Source organism: Magallana gigas, chromosome 1, assembly GCF_963853765.1.
Source record: "Magallana gigas chromosome 1, xbMagGiga1.1, whole genome shotgun sequence".
Taxonomy (NCBI): domain Eukaryota; kingdom Metazoa; phylum Mollusca; class Bivalvia; order Ostreida; family Ostreidae; genus Magallana; species Magallana gigas.
The window spans coordinates 74192196-74209260 of NC_088853.1; the positions used below are offsets into that span (position 1 = coordinate 74192196).

Here is a 17065-nt window from a genome sequence, read left to right on the forward strand (position 1 = left end):
TGACTTTCATGAAAAATGTATGATAAACAGCCACATTGTCTTCGTATTTTTTGATTGACCCTCGTATATGTAGATATTTTAACAGTTTATTTTTTTTCTTTTATTTATTACTTACAAAATGACGTGGCTGCACGTAGATCTAATAATGATTGGACTTTTCTGTTTTAATAATTGTTTGTCACCTGCCTAACGTATGCATATATGATTGGATCAATATGACAGTAAATTTGGCATGGAACTTGCATGTGTATTTACTAAGCAAAAAAGATTATCAAAACAAAACTAATCAGCCAAAGAGTCCCCGTTAACACTGATACTGAGTACTTCCTACAAGTTACATCCAGTACAGATGCATGATCCACCTCTAAATGTAACGCAGGAAATTAAAACGCGAGATCACTGTGGCGTCATACCTAACTTTCCTTGCGCTCGTCAGTTTTCGTAAATTGTCGGACAAATTCGGGCAAGGAACTGACGTCATATGACGTCATGTCAGAAAAAGTTGGCATACGTGTTGTTTACGTCAATGTTTTTAAAAGGATTTTTTATTGTTAAATGAAAATGATGTATGCGATTTAGAGGTAAGAATTTTCTGTAGAAACGTTTTCCTGTTCCACCATGTTGCTATGCACCGCAAAGGATTATTGGGATATGTGGAACTTTTTCACACGGGTCCACAAAATTTTCTTTGAACAATGTGCAGATTTCAAGTCGAATTTCTTCCGTTCGTAAACGTTGTCTATGGAGCTCGCTACGCGAGCAGCGCTTCGCTACGCGAGCGGCGCTTCGCGCCGCCTCGCTGCGCTTGCTATTACGTTCAACCCCCTCCGAAAAAAACAAAACCAAACAATCAATTGATTAAACCAAAAACAGAAAAGGGAGTTTGGGGAGACCCCGTCCTCAAATGTTGATAATTCCTGTCTTGTCATTGTTGACAATATCTTTCAAAACTATTATCATTTGAATTGCAGAAAGTCAAAAATCGTTTCCATGTCAATGGCTACATACGTTTCTTCCTTCTGTAGACATGGACAAGGTTCATGAAATGTTATTTATACAGTAGATATTTTCCATTTCAGTTGGTTGCTGTTTACATTTCATGCATCAAATCATATGCACATTCAGTGGTAAAGTATAACATGCGTACTATGAATTGAAAAATTGATCCACCACATATAATCATTGCATCAAAGCAAAACAACAAACATTTTGCGCAGATTAGTACTCAGCGGAGAAGTCTAAGTCCTTTGACATTTAAACTCTAACTTATGCCTCTTTCAAAAACGCAACTTAGACCCGACTAAATATTGGCCTAACTTTGTTAATCGGACTAACATAAGCCAAAATTTATGTATTTTTTATAATATTGTAATAGACACAAACAATGCATTCGAGAATGATAACAACAAAATTGTAAAAAGGTTCATGTCCCAATAAAATACTTACATTGGACATCAAGTTGAATGCTTTGTTTTAATGTTTTATTTCCCCGATCTGCTAAGCATCGTAATAACTGCATATCTCTCTGTGTTGCTTGTTGCAATAACGTCCCCATCTCTGAACGAGAATCGCTGAATCCATCGGTGTCCTTTACTATCCATCTTATATTACACGGTGGATTGCAATCCGCTGTACAAACAAAGGGACCAATAGTCTCCCCTTCCCTTACTGTTAATTTGTCATTGATGTTCAATATAGGTTCTGGAGTGAATTTTATTATGTCTGGTCCGTCTATAAAGATAAAGAAGCATAATATTTTTTAGTTAATGTGAATTTTTTTTTTCTTTTTCATATCAATATCAATTTACAGAACTAAAACTCTTTTTATACATCTATTAAAAGTTTTTGATATTACAAAAAACGTTTTTATGTGAATTTCGAAATTACATGATTGTAACACATTGGTATAAATACTTTTTGATCAGAGGGTATAAGATTATAAACACTACATTAAAATTCTGATGATGTTTGACACAGTACTGTTCTTCATTGTATGCGTGTCTTGGAAATTACGTTTACTGTTACGTGGTTAGGAATGCTTTTAAAAATCACAATGGGGATAGCAGAATATATTGGAATTAAAAATTAAAGTTGTTTGACGACTCAAGGTCAAATATCTGCGTTAAATATTAACCTATTATCGTTATTTTGAATAAGAATGCAGAATACTAATATTTAATAAATTCATGAAAAGACCAGGTCTAAGAAAGTATGGGACTCACGGTTTTATTGTGTAAAGGATTTCATAGTTTCTTTTAAAAATAAAACGTGAACATAAATGATAATATAAAGTTAATTTAACACACAATTCTTATTTTACGACATATATATCGGTTCGATTTTCGGCAATGCAAAGGAAACGTGGGTTTGATTTTGAACGCTGAGAAGACATATCACCACAAAAATGTTGCTAAAACTAAAAAAATGAATGGTCTAGTGGGCAGATTAATCACATATGTTGATATTACAGTTGAATAGTTCTTATCACAGATGGAGGAGATGACGCCCGAAAAAGAGATCTGTCCAGGTTTGACCTACATTCATTGATAGAGTAAAAGTAGTTGTTTATCACAGCAAGGTTAAGTTCGTCTAAACTGAAAATTGTTGACTAACGTCTCTTCCGTTTTTCAGTCCCGGCGAATCATGCTGGGATTAGAGTAAAAGTAAAGTTGGTATGAGCATCATCGAATTTTTCTTATACTATGCCGGTGTAATGCACTTTATTCTAAGGGACATTCGTCGAGACTATATTTTTTTTCCAGATTTTCAGTATATATGAATCAGAGACGTCCGTCAAAAGTTTTCAGCCTCGACGAATCTCGCTGAGATTATAATGCACTGGTGCTTGCATGCTTTTGTCTCTGCTCATGAAAATATACCTATGCCTATATAAGTTGCATCGTACATATTCGTGAGTATAGCCCCAGGCACCTAAGGTGAAATGTTATCATAAAAAAAAATCAAAATCATATATACAAGTTGTTGGCAGTATAGTTCTATACACATATTAAAACCAAATAGATTTCTTAATATCTCATTATTTAGAGTTAATTCTAAAATATGTCAGAATTTGTATCAAGTCGTCACATGTTTTAGATAATCAAATGTTTCCAGTAGTCAATTTTCAACACATGAGTTCATTCCAAAATGATGTCATAACAAACATACGAAATCTCCTGTCATCTCTATCAATAGCAATTAGTCATCGAATCATGTGGCATCCAGTTTATATTTTAGCTACATGTAGAATTTGCATATAGTGACGACTAACTCTGATGCTATGTCTGAGTGAGGTTAAAAATTGTTCACTGACAGCCAATTTGTTTGGCTTTGAGTGTTAGACTATCGGAAACCCATGACTCAGTAGATGTATGTTAAGATTAAAAGACAGATTGAACTCTTTAGCTAATGATATTTGCTATGGTATGCACACATCGACAAAACAAATATTTTTTTTTAAATAGGTTTAAAATAAGCGTCAGGTACAATTTTGTTGTTATTTAAAACTCAACAACCTCAGATGGTGTCTTTTTTTCTGTTAAAACAGTGTCTGGAGTTTTTATGTGACTTTTATATCAACAAATCAAAAGTCCCACAAAAAACCACGAACAATCTTCACTATCAATGAAATTGCATCCCAATGAAATTTTAATGAATGATAACAATTTCCAAAAATTAAACCCAACAATATTCATTAATCTGACAATAAGGTAAAATTTAACTGTTCTATTCCATATAGTGTTGACTAAAATCTTAAGTCCCAGAGATTATCACTGTGCCATTTTTTTCCATTGATTTAATTCTATTTAATACTCTAAGCACGAGTGTCCCAATCGAACGTTTGTAATTTATTTAAAATGTTTGTTTATTTGTGTAAATTCTAAACCATGTATTCTTTTATGAATTGTTTGTTTGTTATCCTCAAGTATTTGAATCTACAAGATAAACATAGGTATTTTCGTTTATAATGAGAAGCATGAAGGCTGATCTATTATATATTTTTAATCAAATCGAAAAAAAATATGAATTGTAGCAATTTGAACAGATATCGAATCAACTTAAAAAACTGAAACCTGAATTGTCCCAGCCTTAATCTTAATGAGCCATATATTGTACATCCTAAGAAATCTTTGCGTTTGAATGTCACAACAAGTTTTGTTTAGATATTTCTTTATGTACAAGTATTCTAGTTGATGCTATTTCCCATCTTTCAGGTCATTCATCTATGATCTGGACATTTTTGGAAAAATAGAAAACTTTTCAACAAGATCTTAATCCTGTCGCACATGCACGTTGTCTCTTAATCCCAAATCAACATCTCCTCCACATGATTGCAGTGTCAACTAGAACAGACCTATGCGAAGGCCATGGAGAGTGACTTGATGGAAGAGATGGTCAAGGGTGCAATTGATTGGTCTGTTCGTTAGAAAACAATAGTTGGTAATGAAGATAGCTCAATGAGTTCCAAACATTAGACAGACATTGACACAAATATTAGTTAAACATTGGATGCTAATCATGTGAAAGAAATCTGAAGGAACCATCAATACTTTTTGAAAGAATAACATAAAACGTCAACTTTCAAAGTCAATCAGTATCTCAAAAAATGTTTATACTACATCCTAGCCAAAGGAAAAGGGGGTGTTGTAAATAGAAGCCAGGGAGTTTTGCTCTTGTGTGCTTTAATATTTATGTTATAGAGTGATAACAATTTTGAGAGCGGTGTTCATTCAGGTGCGGTAATACATTGTCAGCTTCCATATTTATGTTAGATTGGTCATATATGTAATAAATTTGAGAGGGCTTTTTTATTTGGGTGCATTATTTGTATTAGTTTGTTGATGTATTACATGTACATGTGAAGGTGTAAATGGCCCGTATAAACTTGAATAGTATTAAAATGACTCATACATAACATATAGTTGTAACAGTAATTGATGTTGTTCTACCGAATGGCTTAAAATTAAATTTGCCCTTTATACTGTGCATATTGTACATTATGTAATACCGATTTTGATTCTGTTTTATGTTTTAGAGCTAAAAAAAAATCGTCAGATACATGCAGCGAATCATAAATTAAATATTATTCGTATATACCTACTAGAATTATTGTGTTCCTACCTTGCATCCCGTTATAAGGTGCAAATAGTTTATTTTTTTTAACTTAAACAAAAAAATTTGGATTTAAATGAATAATGTTTTAATTTTTGTGAATTTTTATACGCTATTTGCATTATAATATAATATAATAAATTGACTGAATGTTCTGAAACAATAAAAGTTAGAATTAATGTTTTTATGTACACTAAAGTAGTGTTTAAGTAAAACTAGCGCAAAATTAAATGAAAACACAGACCAGAAGAATCAGACTGCAATATCTTTTTATCCAAGTCATTGACACATAAGTGTCTTCTTTTCCAGTAAAAGCATAACATTTGTCTATTTCATTTAAGTTCAAAAATAAAACTGTTTGTTATATTGAAACATATTTTTGACCATTTTGCATTGAAGGTTAACACAAAAAGCAACATTTTTGAACCGTGCAGGAAAAAAGGCAAATTTGCTCATTGTTGAATACTGAGGAGCCTTTCAGAATTTTTTTTTTTTAAATTTCTCTTCTGTCAATGTATTATTAAGAGCATATAAGAAAATTGAATTGAAATGATAACAAACTATGTAGAATTGCTTCATTTCTATTGCAAGTGGTGTATTTTGATGAGCGGAAGTATTTCCAACAAGGGTATGTTTGGACACCGTTATCATGGAAACAAACATATTAATTCATCATGAATTGTTATATTCTTCTAGAAAAAATACAATGCAATTTGTTGAAACATATTTTATAATTTTTTGCTTACTTTGGTGTCATTCACATTCTTCCTCAACTGAGAAACTGCTTGATTAATTATAAGCTGCAATTTCATTTGACATTAAATTGGATATAGAACTCTACCGGTTTATTTAATTAATCGATCAGTTGCCGAATTGGCGTGTCAACTTAGAGCAAGTTCAATATAATAACGTTACTGGATCAACCACTGAAAATAGCTAATTTTCGTTTTCTTTTTCATCCTTATGATAGAATTTGTTAGTAACGAAAAAAATAAACACCTACCCCTTTCCCAAACTTCGAAGCTTATGAAGAGGTTCCTTATGTCGACAATACTAAAGTATATTCACCATACTTACACAGTGGGTTGATCTGTACTGGGTCACTCCTGTCAGTCTCCACGTCTTCTTCTGTCGCTGTACACGTGTACCTGTTGTACTTGAGATCTCTAGTTACATATCTCAGGGTCTTTCTGTTTTCTCCTCCTATCCTTGTTTCGTTGACAAACCAGGTGTAAGACAAGATGACGAGCTTGGAGTAGTAGTCAGGGGCTGAGGTGGATTGACTGGAACAGGTCAATGTTATGTATATATTGACCTCAACGTTAAGGTCTCCTGTTATCTTCGGCTTAGAGGGTTTGTCTAAAATTGATAAGAATACGTGTAAAATAATATTTTCATTTTGATTGAATTCAACGTTGAGGATTTCCTTTTATGATCGGATTTTAAGGCTTGTCTTAACTAAGGACAAAAGATATGAAAGAAACTAGATGCTGAGTTTGACTTTAGAAATTTTGCATACATACAAAAGAAATGAAAAAAAAACAAACAAAATATCTTGTCATATTCATTTCTTCAGGAAGGAAAAAGTAGAAAGTAAGACATGTAATAAAACATATATATCCGCCACTTGTATGCGCTTTACAGAAAAGAATTGCATATTTTTTTTTTGTTTGAGTAACGTACTGAAAACAATAAAGAAAAAAATTAACCAATTTAAAAGATATCAAATTGAGTAAATAAGACTACAAATCAGTTTTTGTTTAGGTAATATACTCCTCAAATAATAGTCGTTTTCGTGAGAACAACTTCTAATAGTTACATTAAGACCATTGTTTTATTTTTTTTAATGTTGTTTTATTAAGTTAATATACATCATTATTATAGAAAACCAATAGTTCTTGAACTTAATGCGAATTCTACTGTTTATAATTCCTTCAAATTCATAATTAATGTCACATAACGCCCACACGCTGGACTAAAAAGCGTGTCCATTATCTTTTTCTTTGCCACATTCAACTTACTGTTTGTTTTGAAGATACGTGGTAATGAATGGAATAATTATATTTATTATGTTATATTTTACTTGATTTTGACTACTAGCTCTTCTACTACGTAAATCTTTCTATTCTTGAAAACAAAGCTTGGAATTATGACATTTGTACATTTATTTTTTGCATTATTGACTTCACTGGCTGTTAAATGTTGTTTACACATCAGATTTTCTACCAAACAGCTAACTTTAACTCTGAACACCAAAGCTACTTTTTCAAACAGTTGCATTAACGCATAACAAAGAAACTACTCACTGCGTACAATTTTAAACTCATCAATTAAATTCATATATTACCCGAAACAATCAGTACAACACCTCCACCTGACCACGCAGCTCCAGCCCACGATCCACCATTGTAATACCCAGCGTCATCCAGAGTTATGTCCCTTATCTCAAACATGATGTTAGTGGAAGCAAACGGTCTGGTGAGGTATGTGTACTTTGTTGACTGATAATATCCTCTATAACTTACTCTACTGCTGCTTACACCAAATATATTTCTGTTTTCTCTGTATGTGTGGTAAACAATATATAGTCCAGCGACAGGAAAGAACGACGCTGTCCATGATAGATTCACTGTGTCTCCTACCTTGGTTATAATTTTGAAGACTAAAAAAAAGGCAAACAAATGTTATGAATGTATGAATACTTTATTCAACTTCGAGAGAGATAACTTGGGGAAACATTACACGAAAAACTTCTTCCATGCATTAAATAAATATTAAGACAGGAGAAAAGGTAATATTCAGAAATACTATTTCAATCACCTCTTAGTTTAATGAATGTTAAATATCACGACAAGAATTTAAACCCTAAACAGTTTTTTTTTTCATAGAAGATTTTTTAAAATGAAATATCTGTGTGCGTTTTTTTTTAGGGGGGGGGGTGTTTTTGTTTTTGTTTTTTTTGTTTTTTTTTTGTTTTTTTGTTTGTTTTGTTTTTTTGTTTTTTTTTGTTTTTTTTTTTGTTTTGTTTTGCTTTGTTTTGTTTTGTTTTTTTTTGTGGGGGGGGGGGGGGTATTATTCATTTTCATTCATTAGATATTTCCATGCGTTAACAAAACATATTATTACCGAAATTTAAAAACATCCTAGTTACAGATATTGTCAAAGATGAGAAGTGACTTTAATAGTAGGTATGTGCATAACATTTTTGATGTTAGGAACGTTTTTACACAGGAAGGATTGTATTACCTACAATTTATGCGTGCGAAGGTTAGACATTTTTACAACATAGCATGTTAACGACTTTAAATATAACCATTTTCATACAAGTTTTTTTGCCCCAAGTTTATATTTTATTACAACGGCAGCAAATCATTTATATTTTCTGTAACATTTGTTTTTTAAAGCAGAGAAATAAAACACCATGTTTTTTACTTTTTTAAATGAATAATTCAATAAAACGGGATATTTGATATTCAAGATAATAATTTGATAATCTCGATATTCACATACATTATACTTTAAGATTAAGCAAATGTATTCTGTCATTGATTTTTCTTTTAATCTTGTTTGATTGTTCAAGTATTTTATCAAGTGGTTGTTTTGAATGGTGTGAGGTTTATTATATACGGTTCAAACTATGAATTTTTTTTTTCCTATGCATTAAACGTTTTATCGAGGTGCACTTTACAATATTTTTATTGGCTATTTTTGTTGCCATTTGCTAGGGTTTGGGTTCCACAAAAATAATGTCCTCGTTTTTAAATCATTCAATGTATAATACTACGATGAAAAAAATGCATTATTTATTTTTCGGTTGGGCTATTTACATGGGTTGTGGGTTTTTTGCTTATTTGCAGAGATGTAATTTCGTGGATGCGTCGGTGTTCAGTTTCACTGGGAATACGAAAATTACTAAATCTTGTGTTATATGTTTCGTCAAGAAGTTCATTCTTTGGGCGAAGGCTATCAACGACTATCCCTTATTCTAATGAGTTATAAGTATCTGTCATGAATTATGTAGTAAATTGAGACAGTCACTAATTATTAGTGCTCATAGATATGTATTTTAGGTTTATAGCTGAGAGTAACTGAAAATACAAAATAATATTATTTTTTTTAGAAATACATTTTAAACTATTTTGTTGTTCATATAAATACAGGTTTTCATAATTATGACGCATTTAATGAGTTGGTACCCAACATTCTGTTAAAATCTCAAAATTAAAAAGAATACAACCTCTTCAATGGCATTTGAAAGCAGAAACTGTTATCTGGTATATTTTAATTCATTTCTTAAAATACTTTGTAAGCAAATGATCCACTTTCATGAAATTTAAATGAACTCATTAAAAATTAATGCTAGAAAATAGCACTGTATGCCAGTCTGTTGTCAGCAACTGATCTCAGACAAATGCATATAAATTATTTTTTATAGATACATTTTATTTTATGTATTGTTCATGAAAAATGTAGGATTTAATATGACGTTTGATGAGTTAGTATCCAACACTCTGTAAAAGCATCAACATTAAAACGAAGCGAATGCAAAGTCTCCAATGGCATTTGAAAGCAATGATTACCAAATGACCTTGTTTATGTTTATTTATTTTACAAAATACTTTGTTAACAGATGATTCATTTTGATGACATTGACATGAAATCATTAAATATAAATGTTTAAAAAAATACCATTGTATGTCATTTTGTTGTCAGTAACTGATCCAGATGTTCTTACGTTGATAGTGATGTTGTCATTCAGTAAAACATCCCTCACAATGTACTGTGTATCAGAAACACGGGTCCAGACGGTATCCCTTGTTGTGTCTCTGGTAATGAGGACGTCATATGAGGAATAGTTTGACGGCTTCCATGTAAATATCACGTTTCCCGACATGAACCTGGTTGATATTTGTACATTTTGACCTAAAATGCATATTGAAAGTGGCATAAGCAACAGAAAGAACAAATTTAAGAGAAATCTATGTTTTTTTAATGTAAAGGTAAACATAAAAGTAATTATGTGAAACAAAACTGCTCACCACATGGCAGTTAATTTAACTATGTACAATTGTCTAATGTTTCTAAAGTAGTTAATTGTTACACAGTTTTACCAATACCATTTAGTGCGTACCTGTTGATCTCATATAATAACGGCCGTGTAACAATAGTTATTTTTAGAAATTAACATGTGTATAGTTGTTAAGGAGCAAATGACACTCACTGTGAACAAAAGAAAGCAGTCCACATTTGATGATAAACAAGACTTTCAAAGGCGGCAACTTGACCATCCTTTTATTTCCTCCAAAACTGCTATAACAGTGTAGGTTGATACTGAGACTTTTAAAGTAAAGAAAAATAATATCTTCCTTCTTCCTCTAAAAGGGTATATTTATAAATGCATGTGTTTATTCCTTTACTGATTTTTCACACTTGTGTCGATAAGAACTTGCTTCCGGAGGAAGGTCAGTATATAAGGTCTCCAGTATTATTAATGTGCGGTAAATATAATGTTTCCATTTTTGATTTCCATTTTTAAGGATATAAATTTTCATCCCTGGGGTCAACTAGATGCTAAAATGACGTTTTTAGCAAAGAAATAGTTTTTTAAATCCTCAATATGTTATGCACTAGCCAGATGAACCTTTACGGTTGTCTCCTAATGTGTAATGGTTTCTTATTGATTTTAACCCTAAGAGTTTAAAAAGTACCACAATATACTTTTGTTATAAAAAAAAATAGTTTCTAAAAATCCTTAATGCAATGTTTACAATTTGCACAATAGCTGAATCGTATTTTTAAATATAAGTGGTGTTTCATGGAGATTGTAAAAATTACATGTTCATTTGTGGGTCCAATGTTACAATGACGTTTATCTTTTTAAAATATACATTGCTTCCAAATCTCCTTTTTCTATCTGTTGAGGAAAGGTGAAGCAGATACTGATTGCGTTTCTGGATTTTTATTTGGTGGATTTTTTATATTAGATTCAACTGGTTTACATGTAGAAAGACTTGGCCAGGACTCATTTCAGATATTGAGGAATGAAAAATTTACAACTTACATAAAACATTTATTAGAATAACAAGGGCCGATCTCAAGGGATTTTGAAGTACTGTTGCTTATTCATTTTTTCATTTACGTAGGTCCCATTAACCTCTCCAATCCTGGGCGACTCCCATAAATTACGATAGGATTTGCTGCATTATTCATTTTTTTTAATCATAAACGTTCCCTTCGAGTGGATTCCATGTTCTGCCCCCCCCCCTTTTTTCATATTAAAATCGAAAGTGAAAATAAAGGCAACAGTTTCGCATCTAAACTGTCGTATGTCAATGATTTAGAAATATGTTCATATATTCAGTACCTGGCACGCTTTCTCTTTTCAATGGGACATTTGCAATACAGTTAATAGCGCGATGGTGCAATGGCACGATGACGATGATGTGATTACGAACTAACGATGGCGCGATAGATGATGAGCGTCTTACCTTTTTGTCAGGCTAGCTAATCATGCCAATGTTAATGTCAGATCAGAAAGTAATATTTTTTTTCTGTGTAACTTTTTTTTTTTTTTATTAAAAATGGAAGTTTATATGGAATTTTGAATATACGTTTTTAGCATTGCTACGGTTATTTGAATAGCGAACAAACCACAGAATTATATTTGCTATTCGAATAGTGAATAGCGAAAAGCAAATAGGACTCCAACTTCTAATTGCCATGCAAATAACCGTTTATCTATACCGCGAGAGAAATAACACTACTAAATTTAAAATTCACTAATATTCCCGAAAATCGATTTACTATGTCTGACAGTTATTGTACATTGACTGTTCAACTGTACATTTCTACTGGCCAGCACTGTAACCCACTGTACGTCATTGTACATGGAACTAACTAGCACTGTACCACAGTGTAAATTTAAACTAGAACATATTTCTAATTAGTATTTCTAATTAAAATTATGTCGGATATTAAGTATTTTACAGATATATTCCCCTTCTCTTTTTTCCCTCTCTAACCAATCACTGAAATCAAATAGGTATGTGTTGCTCAATTAAATGACATTTTAATCTTTTTCTTTTTATCATATAAATAAATATTCTTTTAGCCAATCAGAAAGCGCGTTACAACCAGAATTAAATTATTATCATATAAATGTATCTTCTCTTGCACGGCTTAATGTCGTGATTATGGTCAGGTGACAAAGTTTTAATAGATTAGACAAAAGTAATTTTAACACAGAATCGTGAAAGGTAACGTGATTTTATCACATCTATACTACTATATTAAAAAAAATATACTCGACTTTTTGGTCATAAATACCGATAAATCGGAAGAATACTGTTTTTGTTTTAGATATTCTGAATGCATTGGTACGTGAAGATTACCAATTTGCTTTTATTGTTTCTCAGTTCTCAGCTTCGCTAATTAATAATCAATAACAATTCCTTTAAAAAGTCCCTTGAAATTATCTGGATTTTTTATGTTTTACAATTTTGCGCTTGCGCACTACATTCACGCTAACGGGATCTTTTTGATTATGTTTCTTTAATATCATATCAGCATGACTAAACTCAGAAAAGATAATAATAATACAGGTTAATTTTCATTGGAAATGCGCGTTATATTCTGTTCATATCTACGTGTATTAATGATTTCTTATGAGAAATAGTATAAAATAACAAATATAAGTTTCAACTGAGTACGTGTACTTACTTTTGTTTCGTGATGACAAACAATATTTGATTACATGCGAAACAATTCACATTATATTTCTTAGGAGAGTGAAGATAGAATATGTTTTATCGTAAAAATGAATAATGTCCTACAAACCCATTTTTACGATAGAATGCGTTCTGTGTATTGTCTCTGTAGGAATGAATATACATGTACGTGTACGTTGATGAAAAAGTGTTAAAGTCTTCAATTATATGGATTAAACATTTTATATGAAAGGTATTTACATATTCAAAAAGATTTATAATGATGAATTTGACTGTTATTTTCAAGACAACTTCATTAATTTTCTCCAAAGTCATTCCGCAGCGATTCCGTAATTTTCTGCTACATCATATATGGAAGGCTTTTTAACTGTGGTGAAGTCCTTTACTAAGACACAGTTAGATTATTCAACCTAAGGAAAGTGTAGTGAAATTAATAGCATCATTGTGGGCTTATATCTTTGTTATGAAAATGTCAATAATACGGTGTGTTAATGTCTCTATTTTGTAAATGTCCGATATGCAGTGTCAACCCGTGCAGGCACGGGTCGAAATCTAGTTATATGTGATAAAAAGCTGTGCAAAACAAGGAAACAGATCTAATGTGAGATTTTACCTCCAGTGTGAAGGAGCTTTTTCCTGACCAATGCCTAAAGCTCTCAGTACCACTGTTAGAAATATGTGAAAACAAGCTGTCAAAACAAGGAAACAGATCTAATGTGAGATTGTACCTCCAGTGTTAAGGAGCTTGATCCTCATAACCACTAAATCTCTTGGGGCCACTGTTTGAAACATGCAGAGATTTAACGTCTTCTATAGACTCAACTGACTACTCAGTCTCTCTTATCTCTCTCTCTCTCTCTCTCTCTCTCTCTCTCTCTCTCAAAAACATTCTTACTGTGGGCTCACTGCGTCTCAGTGTACTTTAGCTTTTTTCGTTTTTTCGATTATAAACGACACTTTGGTATGGAGGCAAGCTATTCGTTATTGGCAAATTACGAGCCCGATTAATGATAAAAAATAGTCTTAATTTTATTTCCTGACACCAAAACTTAGTGTCCAGGTAATGTAGATGATAAAAGACCCCAGAAATATTTCAAGAACGTAACATGACCCCCACCCCCCCTTTAACATTTTTTGCCAGCAAACATTTTTGCATTACAAACAGAAAATTAAAACTGGATGAAAATCCCCCCCTCACTTTTTTGAAAAATACATAAAAGTGAAATTACCGGTGAAATAGAAGTTTAAGGTGTATTGCGCGAACCCCATCCTACACGCTCGCATATTATGATTTCCATTACTGCCGGGCGGTTGGCGAATTTCCCATGGTTTTTTTCTTTTTTGCTTCTCAAGATCCTTGTTTTAATGATTCTGACCCCCCTTCCCACTTAACCAGTTACAAACTTCCTTGTTTCAAGCTTTTTTTTCTTTTTTAAGATAACTATCCAAGTTAATATTTCACTGATAAGTTTTCATATTTAAAATTCATAACGCAAACTACAGAAGGCGTTATTGCCGGTTAAATTTGAACCCAACATTTTTAAATATATTATTTAAAGAAGGCAACATGTGAGCAAGGAATGTGCGTGTTATCTACATTATATACTTTCGTAATTAAGTGTGCAGTCATTCCTGGATATGTGAACACAAAATACAATTTTGGATATATTTTGCTCATTCTAAGTTAATTTGGTGAACTTTGGTACATAATAAACGAAACAAAGGGACTTAATAGCCCGGTCATATTAATTGAAAGCTTGCAATATTTTAAAGAAAATGAATCTGTAACCTGGCTGGTTAAGCACGTGTATTTTAATGCAATGACCGGTACATGAAGTTTACAAAACAAACACATGTAACTTTTATATATAGGTAATTTCTATAATCTGTTGAAATAATGCTGCATATAACTAGGTATTAAAGATAATATTAAAATGAGAATATTCTAAAATTGTTGAATATAGAATGGTTCTGTTTATTCATAACCGTCTATAATATGAAATTCAGTCCCATTAAACATTCTAAATATTTAGGATACCCCTATCAATTGCATACATTCTTGGGCAATTTGTTAGACTGGCAATTTATATAGTTGTTCATTGAATGAGACAATTCATTTTCTTGTAAGCAATAAGGGAGGATCGAAACAAATCAATACAGATTTCTGTTTGAAATATTCATTTTTAAAGACTTAAATTTCAAGATCATTTTTATACATTTATCACTTTATAAATAAATAAATTGCGTAACAGTAACGTACAGTGTTTGTCAGTACCCTGTACAGTGGTGTACAGTGAAGTACAGTGTTTGTCAGTACCCTGTACAGTGGTGTATAGTACTGGTCAGTACCCTGTATAGTGGCGTACAGCGGGGTACAATGCTGTCCAGTGAAGTAAAGTAAAATTCAGTAGTTCCGCGCAGTGGGGTACAGCTGCTCTGTACACCAGATGTTCAGTAGATTTACAGTAAGGTACAGTGGTTATACCGTAAATGTCAGACGATGGCAGTCGGTTTTCAGGAATACCAGTGGTTTCTGAATTCAGAAATGGAAGTAGAATGATACAATCCGATTTTTGTTCTCATTTTTAAAGTCATCTGCATGTTTTGTTTCTAATTCCGGTTAAATATATTGATTTTAGTTTTAAAACGAGCAGTTTATTAAACGAGGATATTCTTTTTTATCAAACTGAATGGACTTAGAGAATGGGTTATGCAAACAATCTATAATACAATTAAAAATAGTTAGTTCTTTTAAAGTTTTTATCATGAAACCATTTAACAAAACCATGCAAACTTAAGACTCCAGGATAAAACAATTATAAATAGTATCTAAATATGTGATTTGTTTTAACGTCAGAGATGTTTAGATTATTAAAGGTAAATATAGTTAAACTTCTCAATTTATAGATAGTTTCATTCTTAGTTTTAGCTTATATTAGAGCCGAACAATCTGATATAAACTGAGTTTGCTGTCAATATTAAACTATGCCTATGTGTTTAAAAACAATGTTCTCTTTATACTAAATATATAGTTGTACTGAACTACATATGAAACACATTATGAAATTCCAATTTCTTCTATATAAGCACCCATATCAATTAGCGTAAATTCAAATCATGCAGAAACGTGACATTATTCTTAATCCAAACATCATTTTTGATAAATGTTTGTTTTACAAGTACATTGGTGTCAATATGCTATTCTTTTTGTTTGCATGTAAAAACAGGTTTAATATGAATTGCCTTTATAAATTCTAATGATTTAGATTAATAATACATGTTTACGTTTTAATTATTTTGATGATAATTTACATAGCAAAATAAAAGAAGGACAATCCAATTTTTACAATATGCCATATAATCGTTCGCCTACAGCGTAGAAAACATATGTCATTTTACAAGAAATAATACCTTTGTGCTATGTAATCAATACATCTTCTGTAATTCACATACACTATATGCCATATACACATACACTCTATGCCATATAAATATACACTCTATGCCATATACACGTAGACTTTATGCTTTATCAACCAGTTAAACGCTGTACGTAACTTTATATCAGTTTTCTTAAAACACTATAAATATAAATATGCACACTTCTTTTAGTACAGCCAGTTGTATAACATGGCTTGTGTTGATATGAAAAGTGTTATAAAAAATCATAACTTACTATTTTATCCTTCAAGGTTGACTGACTAATATCTAACATCAATACATGTATATAGTGCTGCCGGAGAATCTGTTGTTGTTGTTTTTTTCTTTTACCGGATATTGATTACATATAATACAAGGAACCGGCAAGTGGTATTCTTAAGAATTCCGATAAAACATGAACAGTTTCATTACAGTTGTATAAAAAAACAGCAATATATTATTTTTTTAATTATTATTTAATTACAGCATTTAGTAAGGGTAACCTTTGATAAACGTAGACTTTTTGACAAATTTAAAGAACCAAATTCTAAGAGATACATGTATATTAGCAATATTTAAAGTTGTGTTGAAATGTGGGTAAAACAAAACTTAGATGGTTAACGCTAATACATTAGAGAACAAAATTTAAAAATGTGACACTTTATTAAACTTGTTTATCATTATTGAACAGTTTAACTGTTTTTACGGAAACAAAAACAAAGTTGTCTTTCATCTGTCTTCACTAAGCAGTAGGAGTGAAACGATTGATAGTTTTACGTTCAATGTATATTTATTACGAAGGGCTT

General features: G+C 31.6%; 2 protein-coding genes across 2 annotated transcripts in view; one reads left to right on the forward strand and one right to left on the reverse strand.

Moving 5' to 3' along the window:
- LOC105331043 (carcinoembryonic antigen-related cell adhesion molecule 5) overlaps positions 1–10501 on the reverse strand; it is a 35943-nt gene extending 25442 nt beyond the window's left edge. Inside the window, exons 1-5 of the mRNA XM_066075203.1 lie at positions 10334–10501; positions 9802–10035; positions 7460–7774; positions 6190–6471; positions 1447–1731 (exon numbers count right to left, since the gene is read on the reverse strand). Of these exons, the coding sequence (XP_065931275.1) occupies positions 1447–1731; positions 6190–6471; positions 7460–7774; positions 9802–10035; positions 10334–10400 (1183 nt within the window). The 5' untranslated portion in view covers positions 10401–10501. The remainder of the gene's footprint in view (positions 1–1446; positions 1732–6189; positions 6472–7459; positions 7775–9801; positions 10036–10333) is intronic.
- Positions 1–17065, forward strand: part of LOC105337927 (immunoglobulin superfamily member 10) — a 298746-nt gene that overhangs the window by 257170 nt on the left and 24511 nt on the right. The gene's annotated exons all lie outside the window — the stretch shown is intronic.